General features: G+C 46.2%; 1 protein-coding gene across 4 annotated transcripts; it reads left to right on the top strand.

Moving 5' to 3' along the window:
- The first annotated feature begins 73 nt into the window (after nucleotides 1-73).
- NONO (non-POU domain containing octamer binding) lies at nucleotides 74-14,795 on the top strand. Of its 4 annotated transcripts, none has more exons than XM_068697448.1 (11): nucleotides 74-220; nucleotides 600-729; nucleotides 2,562-2,782; nucleotides 3,669-3,970; nucleotides 6,064-6,159; nucleotides 7,198-7,394; nucleotides 7,665-7,749; nucleotides 8,502-8,604; nucleotides 9,954-9,996; nucleotides 10,612-10,721; nucleotides 13,764-14,795. In XM_068697448.1, exons 1-11 carry the CDS (start codon nucleotides 107-109, stop codon nucleotides 13,899-13,901), a joined length of 1,539 nt encoding a protein of 512 aa, XP_068553549.1. In that variant the 5' UTR covers nucleotides 74-106; the 3' UTR covers nucleotides 13,902-14,795. The 4 variants fall into 4 exon arrangements, with proteins under 4 accessions (XP_068553549.1, XP_068553550.1, XP_068553552.1 ...); XM_068697449.1 differs by having other exon boundaries at nucleotides 75-220; nucleotides 2,589-2,782; XM_068697451.1 differs by lacking the exon at nucleotides 74-220 and adding an exon at nucleotides 267-392 and having other exon boundaries at nucleotides 2,589-2,782.
- The last annotated feature ends 1,975 nt before the right edge of the window (nucleotides 14,796-16,770 follow it).

The raw sequence follows: 16,770 nt of genomic DNA, 5'->3' as shown, positions 1-16,770 counted from the left end.
GCAGCACCGCGCATGCGCAGCGCCCGGCCCTCACTGCGCCTGCGCGGCGGCCGCCGGCGGCTCGCTCGGCTCCTTTGTCCCCTCGCTCGCCTCTCAACGCAGCCTGATGCCCGCCGCGCTGATTGGCGGAGCGCGCGGGGGGCCGCCGCCGCCTCGCGGCCAATCGGCGCCGCGCAGAGGGCCGCACGCCCGCCTCGGCCCGCCCCGCCGCGGCCGGCCGGTGAGTGACGGGGAAAGCGGCCAATAGGAGCGCGGGGCAGCGCGGCGGGGCAGCCAATAGGCGGGCGGGCGGCGGGAGCAGCGGGGTAGGGTGCGCCAGTTCCGGCCGCGCGCGCGTTGGGCTCCGGGCTGCAGCGGGCCCAGCAGGCCGCGAGCCGCCCCGGCGCCGCCAGGTGAGGCCGGGACCGCCCCGGAGCCTCCTCGGGGCCGCCCCGCGCCTCAGCGGCCACCGCCGGGCCCCGCCCCGCCGCCACGCGCGGCCCCTGAGGCGGGCGGAGGGGGAGCGGGGGAGCGGGGGGGGGGGGGGGTCCCGGTGAGGCCGGGCCTTGCCCCCCCCACACCCTCCCCCCTTGTGCTGAGCCTCGCGTTGTGCCCCGCAGGTGGGGAAGATGCAGGGCAACAAGGGCTTCGGCATGGAGAAGCAGAACCACGCGCCGCGGAAGCAGCACCAGCACCCGCCGCACCCGCCGCCCGCCGGGCCCGCCAACGGGCAGCAGGCCAACAGCCAGAGTGAGTGCGGGGCGGGGCGCGGGGGGGGGGGGGGGGGGCGGCTCCGGGCGCCGCTCGGCTCCTCACGGGCCCGGGTCGCGGCTCTGCTGCTCCGGGGGCAGGAGGGGGGATCGCAGGGTGAAGGCCCCTGGGGTTGCGGCTGATCCAGCTGCATGGTTCATGGCTAGGGAGGCAGGGCGCTGCCCCCCCCGCCCCCAGACAGAGGGAAAGTTCTCTGCTGGTGTTAAAAATCTGCTTTATTTCCTTTTGTTTTCCAAGTCCCGCTGCCGACTTTTCAAAGCAAAAGAGGAGAAAAGTTGCATGCACGCTTTGCTGGCTCTCTGGAAGGCTTTTTCCTGAGCTAAATGCGCTTCTGGCTGTGCTCCTTATGCGTGGCTCCTCTGTGGTTTTCGCTCTCAGCTGCATGTTTAAGTGCGCCCACATGCAGATGCTTGCCTGGTGTAAAACTCACGGGTATTTTCATTAAGCGATCCTGCTAAACAGGTTCGTGGGGGATCGCAGAAAAGGGTGGCCAAGGAGTTTGTTTCCAGTCAGGTTGGGAACAATGCAGCACAGGAGCGGCATTGTTGTGTTCTCCGAGGGATCAGCTCGGAGTGACAAGCTGTACTTCAGACTCCTCTGAGGGGATCTGCTTAAGGTGGAGCAGCGATGCTGGTTAACGCTGCCCTAAGTCCCGCTTAGGGTATTTGCAGGCCTTGCAATTGACCCCCGAATACTTGTGGTAACAGCCTGGAGTCGTTTGTAAGACAAACGCTTCACCCAAGTGACTGAGCGGTGTGCAGTAAACCACTTACTGTCCTTACGCTACCCTTCTATATGCTGTCAGCCCAATTTTTTTTAAGAGTTAGCTGTGGAGGTGTGCTTGTACTCACGAAAGGCTTGTCCTTAACAGTTGCAATTGCATGAATAGCTCTTCCTGGTTAGAACCCTGCTTTGTAGTCTGAATCGAACCGCTTGAGTTTACTGCAGACACGTGGCCCTGAGGTGGAGCCTGTGCACAGCAGATGGGATAGGAATGGATCTGCTGCTTGGGTCAAATAGAAGAGAGGAAAAACTGCAAAGGGAATAAAAGACGGAAGCAAAACAAACAAACAAAAAAAGCGGAATTGCTTTTTACAGCTTGCTGTGCAGGGAGGTTTTGGGTCCCTTTAAGAAAAGGGGACGGAGGGAGGTAAAGAGGTCATAAAGCCGTCCGCCTGTAGCAGGGCTTCCGGATCTCCGGATCGTGCTGGGCTTCAGCTAAACCGTGGGCTCAAGTGAATTGTGCATGTGGGGGATTGAGGGGGTTGCTGTAACAAGTCCCGTTTGTTAGTTTAGATGTAGCATTACTTACTGAATACAGATTTTTTTATTTTTGAGGTCTTACCTATGTGGCTATTCTTAGTTTTTTTCTTTTCTTTTTTTGCCATTCCAGTCTTCTCTTCAATTTGGAACCCAAGACTCTAGAACCCAAATCCCATCTCATAGAATACCAGCCAATTAAAATGTTACTTGTCTGGGCAAAATTAACTCTTTTTTGCATATTTTTTTAAAACTTTTTTTTCTTCAGTAAAAATCTGATTGCTGGCCAAGCTGCAGCTTTCCTGTTCTTATTCAGGTTGTAATAGCAAAATTTTGTATTGCAATCACAGATTTTATTGTGGGTTGGTTATCTTGAGCAGTTACCCAAAAGCTGAAGCCCGAGTGACCATTCTGAAGTAAAATCCCCTCGTTACTGTAGAGATGGCTGGGGAGGTTTGAGGTCTAAGCGAAGGGGTGGTATTACCTGTATTGTCCTATGTCTCTGCGTTCACTGTGATGAAACCTAATAGAATTTATCCCCCCAACTGTAGAGCAGCTGTGTACCTTATTCCCCTCAGATGAAGGCCTGACTATTGACCTGAAGAATTTCCGGAAACCCGGTGAAAAGACCTTCACTCAGAGAAGCCGCCTGTTTGTGGGGAATCTGCCCCCAGACATTACAGAGGAAGAGATGAGAAAGTTGTTTGAGAAGTATGGCAAGGCAGGGGAAGTCTTCATACACAAGGACAAAGGCTTTGGCTTTATCAGGCTGGTGAGTGACTTGCTACCTTAGGCATGTTTTTGTGGCAGTGACCTATGCTAGAGGAGTGCTGCTAACTGGAAGTAGTAAATGTTCAGGTATCTTCAGGTAATTAAGCCCACTGTTGATTTTAAGTGACCTGGATTACAGTCACGGATCAGCTTCTACAAGTGATTTGTCTAGAGCCTGGTATAGGAAGGAAAGTCAATTGGGGCAGCGTGTGGCAGGGTTTGTGAGATACCTGGTAAAGGCATTCTGGAATCAGCTGAGAGAAAAGAGAAGGAAAACATGCACCTGATGCTGTTACAGACCAGGTAGACATCTCCTGGGAGGGTGTGAACGAGACATTTCTGTGACCGTAGGTAATCACTCCGTACTGCTGGGGTGATGAGTGCTCTTGTGGCAGGGGAGAAGCTCCAAGCGATCACACTGAGGTGTGGTTACTGGCATGGTGCTGTGGTTCTCAGACGTTATTGGCTCAGGTGCTACATTTCTGAAAGCCCCAATAACAGTGGCTGGAGCATGAGGTTTTTAATGTTTTTTGTTTTTTTTTTTTCTTAAGAAAAAAGAGCAACTCGTTCTGTAGCCTTAATGTACTGATATATCTGATAGATAATGATCATTGTTTGCTTAGTTTTCACTGGCTGTCAGATTAGGCTTATGTCCGATACATTTATTTTTCCTCCTCCAAACTTTCTGTGTGTGTATTCAGGTAAAGTCATTGGTAATGGAGAACAGCTGTGGTTGGTCAGGGCATTTTTTAACACGCTGTGGGAGGTTCATTTGTTCCTCTCTGTGAAGTACTTGTTCAGGGGAAATAACACTTGTGACTCTGTTGTGTACGTAGCTGATTCCATGCTGCATTGAGAGTTTTAATGATGACTTTTTTTATCTTCAGGAAACTCGCACTCTGGCAGAGATTGCAAAGGTGGAATTAGACAACATGCCTCTCCGTGGGAAGCAGCTAAGAGTGCGTTTTGCATGCCACAGCGCATCGCTGACAGTCAGGAACCTGCCTCAGTTTGTGTCCAATGAGCTCCTGGAGGAAGCCTTCTCAGTGTTTGGCCAGGTGGAAAGGGCTGTGGTTATTGTGGATGACAGAGGACGATCCTCTGGAAAAGGCATTGTGGAGTTCTCAGGGAAGCCTGCTGCTAGGAAAGCCCTGGATAGATGTAGTGATGGGTCTTTCCTGCTGACTACGTAAGTGTGGAGGGCGAGAATTGCTGTGCTGTTGTGTGTAGGCTGGTGGGTGGCGTTGGCTTGTGAGCAACATTTCTTGGTGTAGCAGGGCAGGAGGCGCTTTGCCCGGGGAGAACCGAGCTTCCTTTCCAACAGGAGTGAGGCTAAGAGAGAGTCTGTGCTGAAACTCAAAGCTTCCTTCTGGGAAGCTGCAGGTGGGGTCAGTGTAAGGCTGTCCAGTAAACTCTTTCTCACTAAAGCTGCCTTAGGGCAATTAAAGCAGCTTCTAAGAAATAGGAGCTGTATCAGAGACCCATCCATTGGCTGGAAACAAAGCTCGAGGGCGTTAATTGTGCACGCTGAGTCTAGGGATGGGGCCACACTCGGTGAGGTGTGCTGCTGAGTGCAGTGCTGATCCACCCTCTGGGGCACAAGGTGTTTGGGAAGCGGATCAGATGCACTGGGTTGTTTGGGGTTTTCTCCCTCAGAAGCTTGTTCTCCCTTTGCTTGGATATCGTAAGGCAACAAAGTGTATTCCTGGATAATTATGTGAACATGCACAAGCAAATGATTAATTCTAAATAGCTTCCACAGAGCATGGCTTGTTGCTTTAATAGCTAGGGGAACCATTTATGGTCTGTTTTGAGTGAAAAATACTAAAGTATATTTTGTATGCATGCTCTTAGAATTTAGAAATTAGCAATATAGCCCCGATTTCAGGAAGTGTTTTATTATTAAAGTAATTTTTTTAAGCTTTGTGCTTCTCGCCCTGCTCCTTTTTGGGGAGAGGCTGCATATGGCATGGCAGTACACAGCACGTTCAGGTTCAAAAAGCAGCTTTTTTTTTTTTTTTTTTCATTGCTATTTTCCTGCCTGAGAGACTTCGGGAGTAGCCAGCAATGTGTAGTGCTCTGCAATAGGGTTGCTGGTAGGGAGCTTTTGGGCTATTTTAGTTTCTTGGGATTATTTACTTTGTGCCCTTTTGCTGACTCAGAACTATATAGCCTGAAAGAATCATGAAAACAACATTTGAAAAGTGAGCATGCAAAGCTAAGCACTACCAGTGTATAACTGAGAGCACCTGGGGGCATCATTCACTCTTTCTCTGGCTGTCTGGGACAGCAAAACAGTGTGGTGCTTTTTTCTACCCAAGGTTTGGTTTTGATTGAAGCTGTTCTGCTTTGTCCTAGTCTGTGACAGTAGCAGATGGATAAACTGCTTGAAATAGACTGGGTCACATTGGAAAATGAGACGATTAGTAACACACAAAAGTGCAAAGCTGTGTTGTGGACCCTCAGGCTCTCACATCCTGCCTTCCTGTTGGAGTTTGGGCACTGCTTGCTCCTTGGCATGGCATGATTGTCGCTTCCCCAGCTATGGCAAATGGATTAAGGAGCTAAAGCTGAATTGTGACGCTGCTTTGCACTGAGGGTGTGAGCAGTGTCAGTGCTGTGCTGGAGACTTGTTGCAGAGATGGGGACACTTCTGCTAAGTAGTTCTCTTTTGCACACAGAAGCACACATGCTCAGCGTCTGTGTTGCAAAGCGTGCCAGAGGATTATTTGGGAAATTGAGGCAGGGCCCACCAGGAACTTGCAGAGCACCGCTGTCTGGCAGTAACAGGAAGCAGTGGTCTCACCAAGAGAATACAAGTGATGCAGCCAGGGATCTCCAGTGAAGAGCAGTGTTACTCCTCACTTTAGACTGTTGTAAAAAGAGCTTGTGCAGCCTGTGGTTGCTCATGAAGCAAGGGAGGAAAGGGGTGAAAAAAACAGACTCTGGTACTACTGTGCTGTGCCTACTCCAGGAAGTCAAGTTTCCAGTGAAGCTGTTAATTTAAACAAGTAACTGAAAGCATTCTTCTTTGAGTACAGTTTTGGTTTGGATCAAGATTTTCAATTAACAGTTCAGCTCCTAGTCTAAAGGGGGGTGGAAAAAAAAACGCTGTGAAAAGTAATTACTGTTTTCACTTTGCTTCAGAACCCTGGCTGCACTCAATTTCTTTGAGCAGTGCTAAAAGCAATATTTCATAGCTTCAGACATAGCACACAGGCTTTCCTACACTGCAAGCTCATTCCTGAATTATTCTCAAAGCACCTCATTTTTATTTCACAGATTCCCTCGGCCTGTCACTGTGGAGCCCATGGATCAGTATGATGATGAAGAGGGACTACCAGAGAAACTGGTCATCAAAAACCAGCAATATCACAAGTATGTGGCCGCCATAATACACAAGATGAGACTGCCTGGGGGCTCCAGGGTATCAGCTAGTGCCTGAGCCCTAAGAGGGTGGCTCATCAGTGCTTCTAGAGGTCCTCCTTTTTTCTGAATACGTGACCTGACTCCAGAAAAAGAATAGCTTACACTGTTCCCTTGAAATTGGTTAGCTGAAAGAAAGCAGTGGGTTTGGATCCACTCTGCTGGGTAAGGCTGGCAGGTTCCACGTATTTTGTTGTAAGTGTTTGTCTGCTTCTATTGTTGGGATAAAAATTGGTGGCAGTTTGAGATAATGTGTGCTTTCCCCTTGCTGGGATGAGAAGCTGAAACAAAAGATGTAAATTCTGTGCTCGAGGTGTTAGGGCCAGTCTGTGGAAGAAGCAGACGAACTCACAGTGAAAACGGTCCGAATGATGTGAACAGCAGTGAGGCATCGTAGAGATATCCAGGTGTAAGGCCATGGTATTTGAGGACTTCCCACAGTAAACAGCTGCCATGTGATTAGAGCACTGGGTATTAGTACAGCATGTGAGGTCATGAATTTTGAATGAAGCAGGGAGGATGAGAGCTTCAGGAGCCTGGGGGCTGCGTTAGGAGCAGTTGCATGCTCCGGTTGCGGGGGCTGCAGAGACCAGCGAGGTAAGCGTGCGTGTTTGGGCTGGGTATGTTTCTGGAGTGAACTTGTTCGTGAGTTGTGCAGCGGGAGCTGTTTCTATTGAGAGTATTTCTAAATGTCTTTTGCCCAGTATCTTGGTGTGTTAGGAGCGCAGTGTTGTTGCTGGGTATGAGGACAGGACACAGTTTTCTGTCTTAAGTTTCTCCTTTCAGTAGAGTGCATCCTGAGGAACAGACAAAGCGGTATCTCAGGCACAACTATTTGTGCAAAAAAGTGTACTTAGTGATTTGTTTATTGCAGTGAAATGTTTTTCCAACTGTCAGAAGGCTCTGCCATTGCATTTACACACATACTGTATTTTTCTTAGATCCTCTTTGCTCTGTTGAAGCATTCACTAGGTCTTCCTTGCTTGACAGGGAGCGTGAGCAGCCTCCTCGATTCGCACAGCCTGGCAGCTTTGAGTATGAATATGCCATGCGCTGGAAGGCTCTAATAGAAATGGAGAAGCAGCAGCAAGAGCAGGTAGACCGCAACATCAAGGAAGCTCGAGAGAAGCTGGAAATGGAAATGGAAGCAGCTCGCCATGAGCACCAAGTTATGCTCATGCGGCAAGGTAACAACCAAGGATAATCAGAACAGGGCCCTTCAGCACTCGGGGTGGGTAGCTCAGACTGGCCAGAGCCCACCAAGGTTGGGCTATGGCAAAGCTGCATAACTTTTAACCAACTGTGGCAGCAACAACCAAACAGATGTTGCTGTATTGCTGGAAGTTCTATTGTCTTACTCTTCCTTTGTGCTGTGGTTCTAATTCAGGAACTGATGGGAGGTGGTAGAGGAGACAAGGTTGATTTTGTTTTATTTTTTTAACTGTTATCTTATATAGATTTAATGAGACGCCAGGAAGAACTGAGGAGGATGGAAGAATTACATAACCAAGAAGTACAAAAACGTAAACAGTTGGAAATCAGGTAAGGTGGCAGGTTCTGAAACTGTGAATCCATAACGTTATGGAACAAAGCACTTCTTCAGTTCACTTATTGTTCAGGGTGACAATTTAATTGCTACCTAAAAAGTAGCTGTTGTTTTGGGCCTTTTTGTTCATAGGGAGAGTGTACGCTTGGTTTAAGATGGAGGAGTTAGGAGTTTCTTCTGCTGACGTTGAAGGACACTGACTAGTATTTGTTTTTTTACAGTTCTGTGTCTCAGTTTAGCTCCTTGACCGAGGCAGATACAAAGGTCAGGATCTGTGCAGCAGCTTTAGTGCTGCAGGTTGGGAAACCCCATTCTAGCTTCTCCTTTGAGAGGTAACTTAGTCTCAGAGATTTCTCTCTCCCTTCCAGCTCTTCCTTGTCTCAGGGTCATTGTGAGAAACTCCAGGAAGATCTCCAGATTACTTCTGTAATACGAGGAGCTTGAGAACTGTCTGGCTTCTATGCATTATACACAGTATAACGTAGTCAGCATGTACTTGAGAGCGGCTGTGTATGTGGGTGTGCTCAGACTGAGTTCTATAATGAACTCCTTAAAATTCAGTGTTGAAAATGTCCTGCTCGTAGATGTTTGCTTTCATCATGAGGTGCCTGATATTTCACAACCTCAGCAGAAAAATGCTTTCCAAGTTGTAGGTTTCCAAAACAAGAGCCCACTAGGCAGCACTACAATGCTCTGGTGCAAGTGGTCACTTTGTGTTGTGCTGAGCATCCTTGCCACTTCTTTGCAGGCAAGAGGAAGAACGCAGGCGCCGTGAGGAGGAAATGAGAAGGCAACAAGAAGAGATGATGAGACGCCAGCAGGAAGGCTTCAAGGGGAACTTCACTGATGCGGTATGAATATTCCTACCTTTCCATTGCATCTGGAGATGGATGTTAGATTTTTTTTTCTCTTCCCTAGCACAGGGCTTCCAGTGGATGCTTAATGTGTTGGTTGAGGGACTCTACATACCTGTTCAATGCGTTCTACAGCCAGTTATAGACTCCTGTCTGTCTTAATAACATTTTGTATGGAAAATGTAAATTAACACAGTTACTGTTGTCCCACTGCTGTCCTCGGTGGCTGTCTTGCTGTTCAGAAGAACATATGCTAACTAATTATATTCTAAGAGTAGTAACAAAGACGTACTCTTCTGAAGTCCTGTTGCAGAGCCCTGTTGTGGTCATGTATCCAGCTATATCCCTAGCCTGCAGTCGTTCTTAGTCTTCCTCAGGTGGAACAATCCTAGCTCGAGACATTGCTGCAGGCACAATAATTTGCTTATACTTGAAAGTCTGTGTTGGTCAAGCATTTCTTTGAAATGTAAAATGTGTGATAGCCTGCTTTTTAATAGCAGTAATGCTAGCTCTGTAATGAGCTGTTTGCAGTTCATTTTCAGTCCCGGCAATTTTCTGTTGTGAACCAGCCCTCATGCTATGGAGATGCTATAATAGTGCCAGTGCAACTGGGTGACACTTGCTTATGCATTTTAGCAAAAAATTGACTACTAAGCAAAACAGCTAACTGTAAAGACAAAAGATCAAAACTGTGACTGACCTCTAAATGCAAATATTACCTAGCAGAACTCCTGAGTTCTCTAAGTAATAGTGCCTTCATCTGATAAATAGTGGCACTGAGACTACAGGTGAAATCGAGTGACATCTGTTCAGTTCCCATCTTGGAAAAGCAGTATCCTCACTGGTGAGGAGGTGCTTCCAGTTTTTCAGCAAGGGAGATCTGTGGTGTGTGCCTGACGTTCACTAGCTGGAAGTCTGGAAATGATCCAGTGCTGCGTGTTTTGTTGTGTAAGCTTGCATTCCTTTCAGCAGGAAAAGCTACTTAGCTACACTGAGGAAGTAATAAAAACTAATTTTTTCCAATGTGTTACTGCTGCTCAGCAGATCTTTCCATCCAGGTATTGGATAACTTTATGCTGCTCTTTGGTAAAATCTGCACACACAGCTTTGTGGCTTGATGCTGTACCAGGATTGCTTCGCTGTTGAATATTGTCTTGCAGAATGAGACGCTTTAAATAAGAGCTGTTTGTTCAGCAGTTAATAGCAGTAGCAGTAGCTCAGATCTGCTTTTGAAATTTACCCAGTAATTCTATCCGGTAATAAAACCCCAGATCTCAATGAATTTGTGTAATTACATTACAAAATACTTGGATCTTTATCATTTGAAATGAGCATCTCTTTTCCAGAGGGAGCCACCAGACATGCGAATGGGGCAGATGGGTATGGGAGGTAAGAATTTTTTTGTAGTCTTCTTAATTCCTGTGCACGTTTGTGTCCTCTGCAAAATCCATGTGTTTTGTTTCTTTTTTTTTTTTTTTGAGCTATTGTATTTTATCAGCTCCTGATTTAGAAACCGTCATAGTAACTTTCTCCCATTTCAGTGACAGGAAGCTGTCATATGACAGGAAACGTATGGGTATGAGGCAGTGCTGTACGTACGTGAAAGTTCAGTAAGCAGAAGATGGTTGAAGTTGCTGTTAGAGCCATAATGTGGTTAAGAAGTTTGTAGTGATACGGAAGCTGGTACAACATGTGGTACTAGACCTTGATTCCAGAAAGAAATCTCAGTTACTAGATCTCCATATTTTGGCTACATGACCTAGAGCTTGAGGCCACATGCACAACAGTGAGTGAAAAGACCATCAGGCTCAGTGCTTAACAAAGGCAGTGAGCGTTAGAACCTGCCGAGGTTTCAGATAATAGGGGAATGCGAGATCAGTTTGTCTTGACCTGGTAGTGCACTGATTGTTAATAGATGAGAACTCTGTCCTGGGATATAATCCTACAGGGAGCTTATGTGGTGTTTTGTGGTTCTGGTTCATGGTTTTTCTGGTTCTTTTCCAGGTACCATTGGCATGAACAATAGAGGAGCTATGGGTGGTACCAACGTCCCAGCTGCTGCACCTCCTGCAGCTGGTCCTGGAGCTATGATACCTGACGGAGCCATGGGAATGGTAATGTATCTCCATCTGCTTTTCCTGCACACCTTTCAAATGTAGATTGTGGTGTTTCCTGTGTAAAGGAGGACACTGTTAAAGTTGAGTCTTGTCACCCTAGACCTGCTGTGAAGTTAATCTTGCCTCAATGTTAGTTGGTATTTTTGAAATTGAGCCAAGTCTAATACTTCTTTCTTTACTTTGAAGATACTAAACCCTTTGTTAGAAGGATCTTAGCAATCAACCAATACTACATGGTTGTTTTTTAAATGGCATATTGGAAAGCGCTTTGAGTGAGAGTATCTGGAGATGTTATGTTCTTGCTGGCATAAAGCCAAGCTTTCAGGAATGTTCCGTCCATCACTAGTTTTTTAAAACAATACTCTTCTATGCTAAAAGGAATATGGTAATAAGTATGCAAAAATGAGTTCAGCTGATTTGCTTAGGAAGTAAATAACAAAGAATCAGTGAAGTTTATGCTTGCTTATTTCCCTTTTTTAATTTTTACATTTAATTGAATTTTAAACAGTAGCTTTTGTCTGCAAAGGGTCTCTGTGACTCTTCTTGTAGGGCAAAGGAAGTTTAAATGCTTGATCAGCAAAACTCAAGGCTGACATTCTATCTACAAAGCTGTATGACCAGACAGTTCCTCAATTTTGCACCCCATCCATCCACAGTCATCCCCACCCTGATGGACCTTAGACAGCTCAAAACCTTTTTAGGCATCCTCATCATTGAATATATGTCACCAAAGAATTCTAAAGAGAAAGCCCTAAGGAAAATTCTAAATACAAATCTAATTTTCAAATACAAGTAATGGAAATCTAGAAGTTCTGTTTATTAGAAATCCTTCGTAAAAGATTTTAAAGTTGGCTTGTGTGTTTTTGTTTTTTGCTTAGAAAACACAGAACTTGTCTCTGTTTCTGTAATAGTGAGATGAGAAATTAATTTCTTCATATATTTAATTCCGGTACTGGTAGTGAACTGAAATAGGTTGCCATAAAACATGTAGTAGCTGTACAGACTTTATTCAACATGCTGTGACCAGCTTGCAAAAAGCCCATTTATTAAACTTCCATGGGATTGGGAGGAAAAAATGCTTTTAAGAATACTCTCTAACTTAAAGGTTATTGAGCTACTAGTGGGATAAATTGAAACACAAGGGCGTTTAGACAGGAATTATGGTTGCTGCGTTAGTGATTTAGTTGGTGAATGGTAGTGGCGTGTTTTAGCTTGTTATAAATGTGAAATGGAGTGCTACTGCATACTGCTGGAGGAGTTGTTGAAGGTGTCACATCTAATGTGGAAACCGCGAGCTCAGGGTCTGCATGTAGTTGCTGTGGTGAGAGGTAACTTGTCAACATGAAAGAACTGAATTGCTTGCTGTTTGTTACGGTTTTCATGAAAGTAATGGAAGGAATAGAAAATGAATATCGCTGTGAAAGTTGGTGACTGCTGCTTGTAACTTTCAGTTTGGGAGTTTCCTTAGTTTGCAAGTAAAATTAAGTCTAGTAAAGCAAATGTTGTGGGTGTGGGGATGATCTGGTAGCTGAACTCAGGAGAGGGATGCCTCTAAAGGATTCAAGCTTTGGTGATGCACAGTTACAGCTTCACTGCAGAGCTTTACAATAGGTGATGGCTTCTTTGCATGTTGATCCTATCTGTCAGAGGATGAAATCTCATACAGGATCAGTTGCAGAAACAGCAGCAGTCATATTCAAGTTTGTCCTGAAAGTTCATCTTCAGCACTTCCTAGTACTTGGTGTAATGAGCAATTTTCCTGCAAACCTTCCTAATTCTTAATCTGGCATGACTGCTTCATGGAAGTCTTTTTGTCATAACGAACAGTTTTATTTTGCTTTGAGCTTTTTTACCTGACTGGTAGGGACAGTAGAGCAGCTGTGGTTCAAGGAACGTGTACTACGCAAGGAAATTTATGGGGGAGAAGGTGAAGAGAGGAATGGAAAGGGGAAGGAGTTCAGATCAGGATGATGAAGTAATACCACTTAGACCAAAAAGCAGTAAGCTGCTTCTTTAATGGCTAGATATACATGTATGCATAGAGTTTTTTTGGAAACTCTTTATCCTGGCTAGATGCTTAGTTTGTGTTACTAGTTCAGTGTGTTCCAGCTCTTTATTCATGTACGTAGCACTTGCTTTGCATGTTTGCTCCAGTTGGTTAGTGACTGCAGTGACTTCCCTAATGTGATGTAATGTGTCCTACAGGGAGAGTTCACAATTGCTTAGAGTTCTTCATCTATTGGGAAGGGAAAAAGATGGAAAGAGTGCTGTATTATGCTGTAAATAGTATGTAGTACTGTAAATGTGTGGATGAAGAATGAATGGAACCCATGAGTCTGATGTCGAGGGGGAAGGAAGATGCGGTGGCTGCACAGTATTTTGTGGAAGCACATGTCTGCCATGTATCTGCCTCACAGCTGACTCAGCTTTGAGCAGGAGGTTGAGCTAAGGATCTCCTAAGGTACCTTCCAAGCTGAATTACCCTTTGATCTCATCTCCATGCTGGAAGGAAGAGGCTGTGCAATAGCACTGCTGTAGCTGGGAGATGGGAAAGCCAAAGGAATGGAAGTGACAGGATATGACCAAGGCACAAGACAAGTATCTCAGACTTACCTTGGAATTGTAGCGTTGCATACGCCTGGATTTTAACACTGCTGTGTTATGAGTGTGCTGCTCCTCGTTTACATTCAGTTTGGGTGGGGGAATATGGTGGAAACGTGAAATTCCTTTCCCAGACTGCATTTCTCATGTGCTCCACAGCAAGGCACTACTGTGGAGATGACATAAGCTGTTTTCCAGTTTGCTTGACTCCAAGTTATGTGGGGAAAGAGGCTTTATCCTACAATACTTAACTGTAACCACAGTCCTATCAGCCTGGTTCGGGGGCTTTGGGATTGGTTTTGGTTGGATGGGGGGTTTATAGCAAGGTGAACTGTAATTGTGGGATCCTGACAGGATTCGAATCTACTCAAATGGCTTTTAACTGCTGTTTGTTCTTGTTTTTCCTTCTGCCTCTTCTGCACTCGTCTTCGTTACAAGACTCCACCGCCGCCTGCAGATCGCTTCGGCCAGGGCAGCGCGATGGAAGGACTCGGAGCGATGGGTGGGAACCCACCTGCCTTCAACAGAGGAAATCCAGGGGGGGAATTTGGCCCCAACAAGCGTCGCAGATACTAACAGGATTAAGCTGCCCCCTGCACGTGCCCCAAAGAGAAAAGGAATCTTGGCAGGCCACACAGGGTTCTTCTCAGGGGGTGGATGTTCAAATTAGTTCGTTAGGGCCTGCTTTGGTTAAGCCACTCTAGGAAAAGGGGAGTGCAGTCTGACTGGTAAAGGTTTTAGAAAATTTCATGTGGTGCATTCCTATAATTTCAATGTGAAAATGAATTCTGGGAGGCTGCCGTGGTTGTTCAGTAACGGTAAAATCTGGCAAGGACCTCAATGCCTTGACCGTTCCAGGTTTCCTATTTGCAGCCGGAGCCCTGAGACTAAACGAGATAAAATTGTCTTGGCATTTTTTTAATTTTAGTGTAGCGTACCTTGCTTAAGAGCACAGGGAAGAAGTCTCTGGAGAACTAGGGCAGCATCTGGGTACTTTGCAGCTCCCATGATTCTGTAAATTTACATAGCTCCAAATGATCCATCATGTAGTGAATTGGGGAGATTTTATGTTCATTTTTTTCTTTTTTTTTTTATCCTAACTTGTAGTTACTCTTTTTATCTGGACCATCTGTTTCTTTAAAGTAGTTGACCGTCATGTGCAGCCGGAATGGCTGGAAGGCTCTTGTTCGGATGAATTTTTTGATAATGTGTTGTATCGCTGTTTATTTTTACTGGTAGTAAAGTACAATCTATTGGACAAAGATACTGTATCTCATGCTGAAGATTTAACTGAAACAAATGTTTGTATAATCTTAACCTTGCCTGTCTTTTGTGTAGAAGTACTACAAGATTTTTCATTTAGTGTAAACTGTTTGAACACAAGCTGTAATTGTCCCACTAACAAGTTTGAGTTTGTCTGAGGAATGTTACAGGAATGCATTATTATTAAAGTGGATTTTAAGCCTTTTTTATCTGGTGTGCTGTCTCTTCTGTTTTTTTACTAAAATATTTACCTACGTATTGAAGTAAATCAAGCATCAGATTCTGGAGTAAAAGTTGTTCTTGCATAGCTCTGTAAAGAGGGTGTAACCCCTGGAAATTTTCTAACAGTTCTTGTCAGAATGAGTTTTGTATGGCTTTTGGAATGGGAACTTCAGCATTTAAGAGTAAAATAAAGGAAGTCCTGATGCACCTAGGTTATGTCTACATTGCAGTTGCAGAGAATCGAAGTGGAAGACTTGTCTGTGACTCACTGGGAGCATAGGGTTCAATCTGTGTCTGATCTGCCTGGTACAAAGCTGTCTGTCTCTGCTCCGCGTTGCAGTTGCCTCTGAGTAGGATGCAGACCTTCCTGTGGGGTTCTGAACTCCGCTGGGGCAGAAAGCTGAGGGACTGAAAGTGTCAGTGGTGACAATAACAATTAATCTTATGTAATACCTGAGGGAATCTGTAAGGACAGGAGTCCTGATTTACACTCTTGTATTGAAGCTTGAGGTGAGACTGGGAAGGAGGGAGCAGAAAGGGGGAGCTTAGGAAGAGACTTCAGGAGGGAGAAAGTTACCGTGTAGGAGCATAAGGAGCTGCCTTATAAACCTGAGAAATAATAGGGAAGATGAAAACATTTTCAGGTGCCTGATGTTAACAGAGCTTTTAAAAATTATGAATTGGCCTGTGGGTACCCTGATAAAAGAGATGAAGTAGTTATTCTGGAGGCTTTTACTAGTTTACAGCTGTTCATTGAATATTTATAATTAGCTTGTAATGGCATGATTGGTAAGTTGTATTGGAGAGAGACTGCAGCTGCTGGTCTTGTTTCTTTTGCTTGTTTTATTTCTGTTTGGCATCATCTGTATGAGTAGCTGGCAGTATTTAGTGGTGATTATCAGAGGGATTGCGACACCTGTAGGTACAGTGTGAGGAGCTTGATGTTTTTCACCTGTCAATTTGCTAAGGTAACTACACGCTGCAAAATGCCGAGTAAGGTGGCTAGAATGCTGATCAGCCCTTCTGTTGCCTTGTGGAGGGGATGTGGCTGTTCCTGGGGCTTTTACCTGGAACGTGACTGGCAGATGTTCCCTACCAGGACTGATGAGCAGTCTTACTGTTACCTTGCTGTGCCTTTGGGACGCTCCCTCGCTCGGTGCAGCCTGCCCACTGCTCTACCTGCTCGGGGTGGCTGTGCCTCTAGGCTGCGGCGCCCCCAAAAGGAAAACCTGTAAAACCCCACACTGCTAATTCTGGCTGCAGGCTTTCACGAGGGTGCCAGCTGAAGACAATGAAACTGTGTTCGGAGAGGACTTCTGGACTGGCTCCTTGCTGAAAGGCTTTGCAGGATTGCTGTGACTGGATTACACACGCAAAGCCTCCTTGCTCCATGGAGAAGTGCTGTGCCTCTCTGTGTGAGGAGCCCCTCAGCACCATCAGCACCTGCATGCACAGGTAGGTGTCCCTGTGGTGAAGTCACCTCCTTCCTCAAGCTGCCCTCTCGCTCCTCTTTGTTCACAGACCTGCATGTCCTTGGCACACGGCAGCCTCAAGAGGTGACATTTGCTTTCATGCTCAGTGCTTGGGGTCTGGAAGCCCAGCTCTGTGCTGGCCTCGTCTGCAGCTGCACCCCGTGCTCCTTGGTCCAAGGTCCAAGGTGATAACAGGGCTTTCCCCAAGAAACAACTGTGGAAGTCGTTTGAGAGCGATTGGGTCCATTTTTTCTATCATCTTTTTGTTCTGTTAGACCAAATTGACTGCACATGAAGCAGAGAGGCTTTATTTGTAATTCCCAGCTGGCCGTTCCTTGCACGCCGTTCCAAAGGTGCTGCCCACAGCCAGCCCACATGACAGGGACTTGTGCTTTACTTGGAGCTCTGCCCTGGGGCAGGGCTGGACCCAGCCACGTGGGGCCACGGCTGCTGGCAGCCACAGCTCCCAACCAGGCGCTGGGTGATCG

Source organism: Anas acuta, chromosome 13, assembly GCF_963932015.1.
Source record: "Anas acuta chromosome 13, bAnaAcu1.1, whole genome shotgun sequence".
Taxonomy (NCBI): domain Eukaryota; kingdom Metazoa; phylum Chordata; class Aves; order Anseriformes; family Anatidae; genus Anas; species Anas acuta.
Note: the sequence above shows the minus strand (reverse complement) of the source record. Positions and strands in the feature narration are given on the sequence as shown.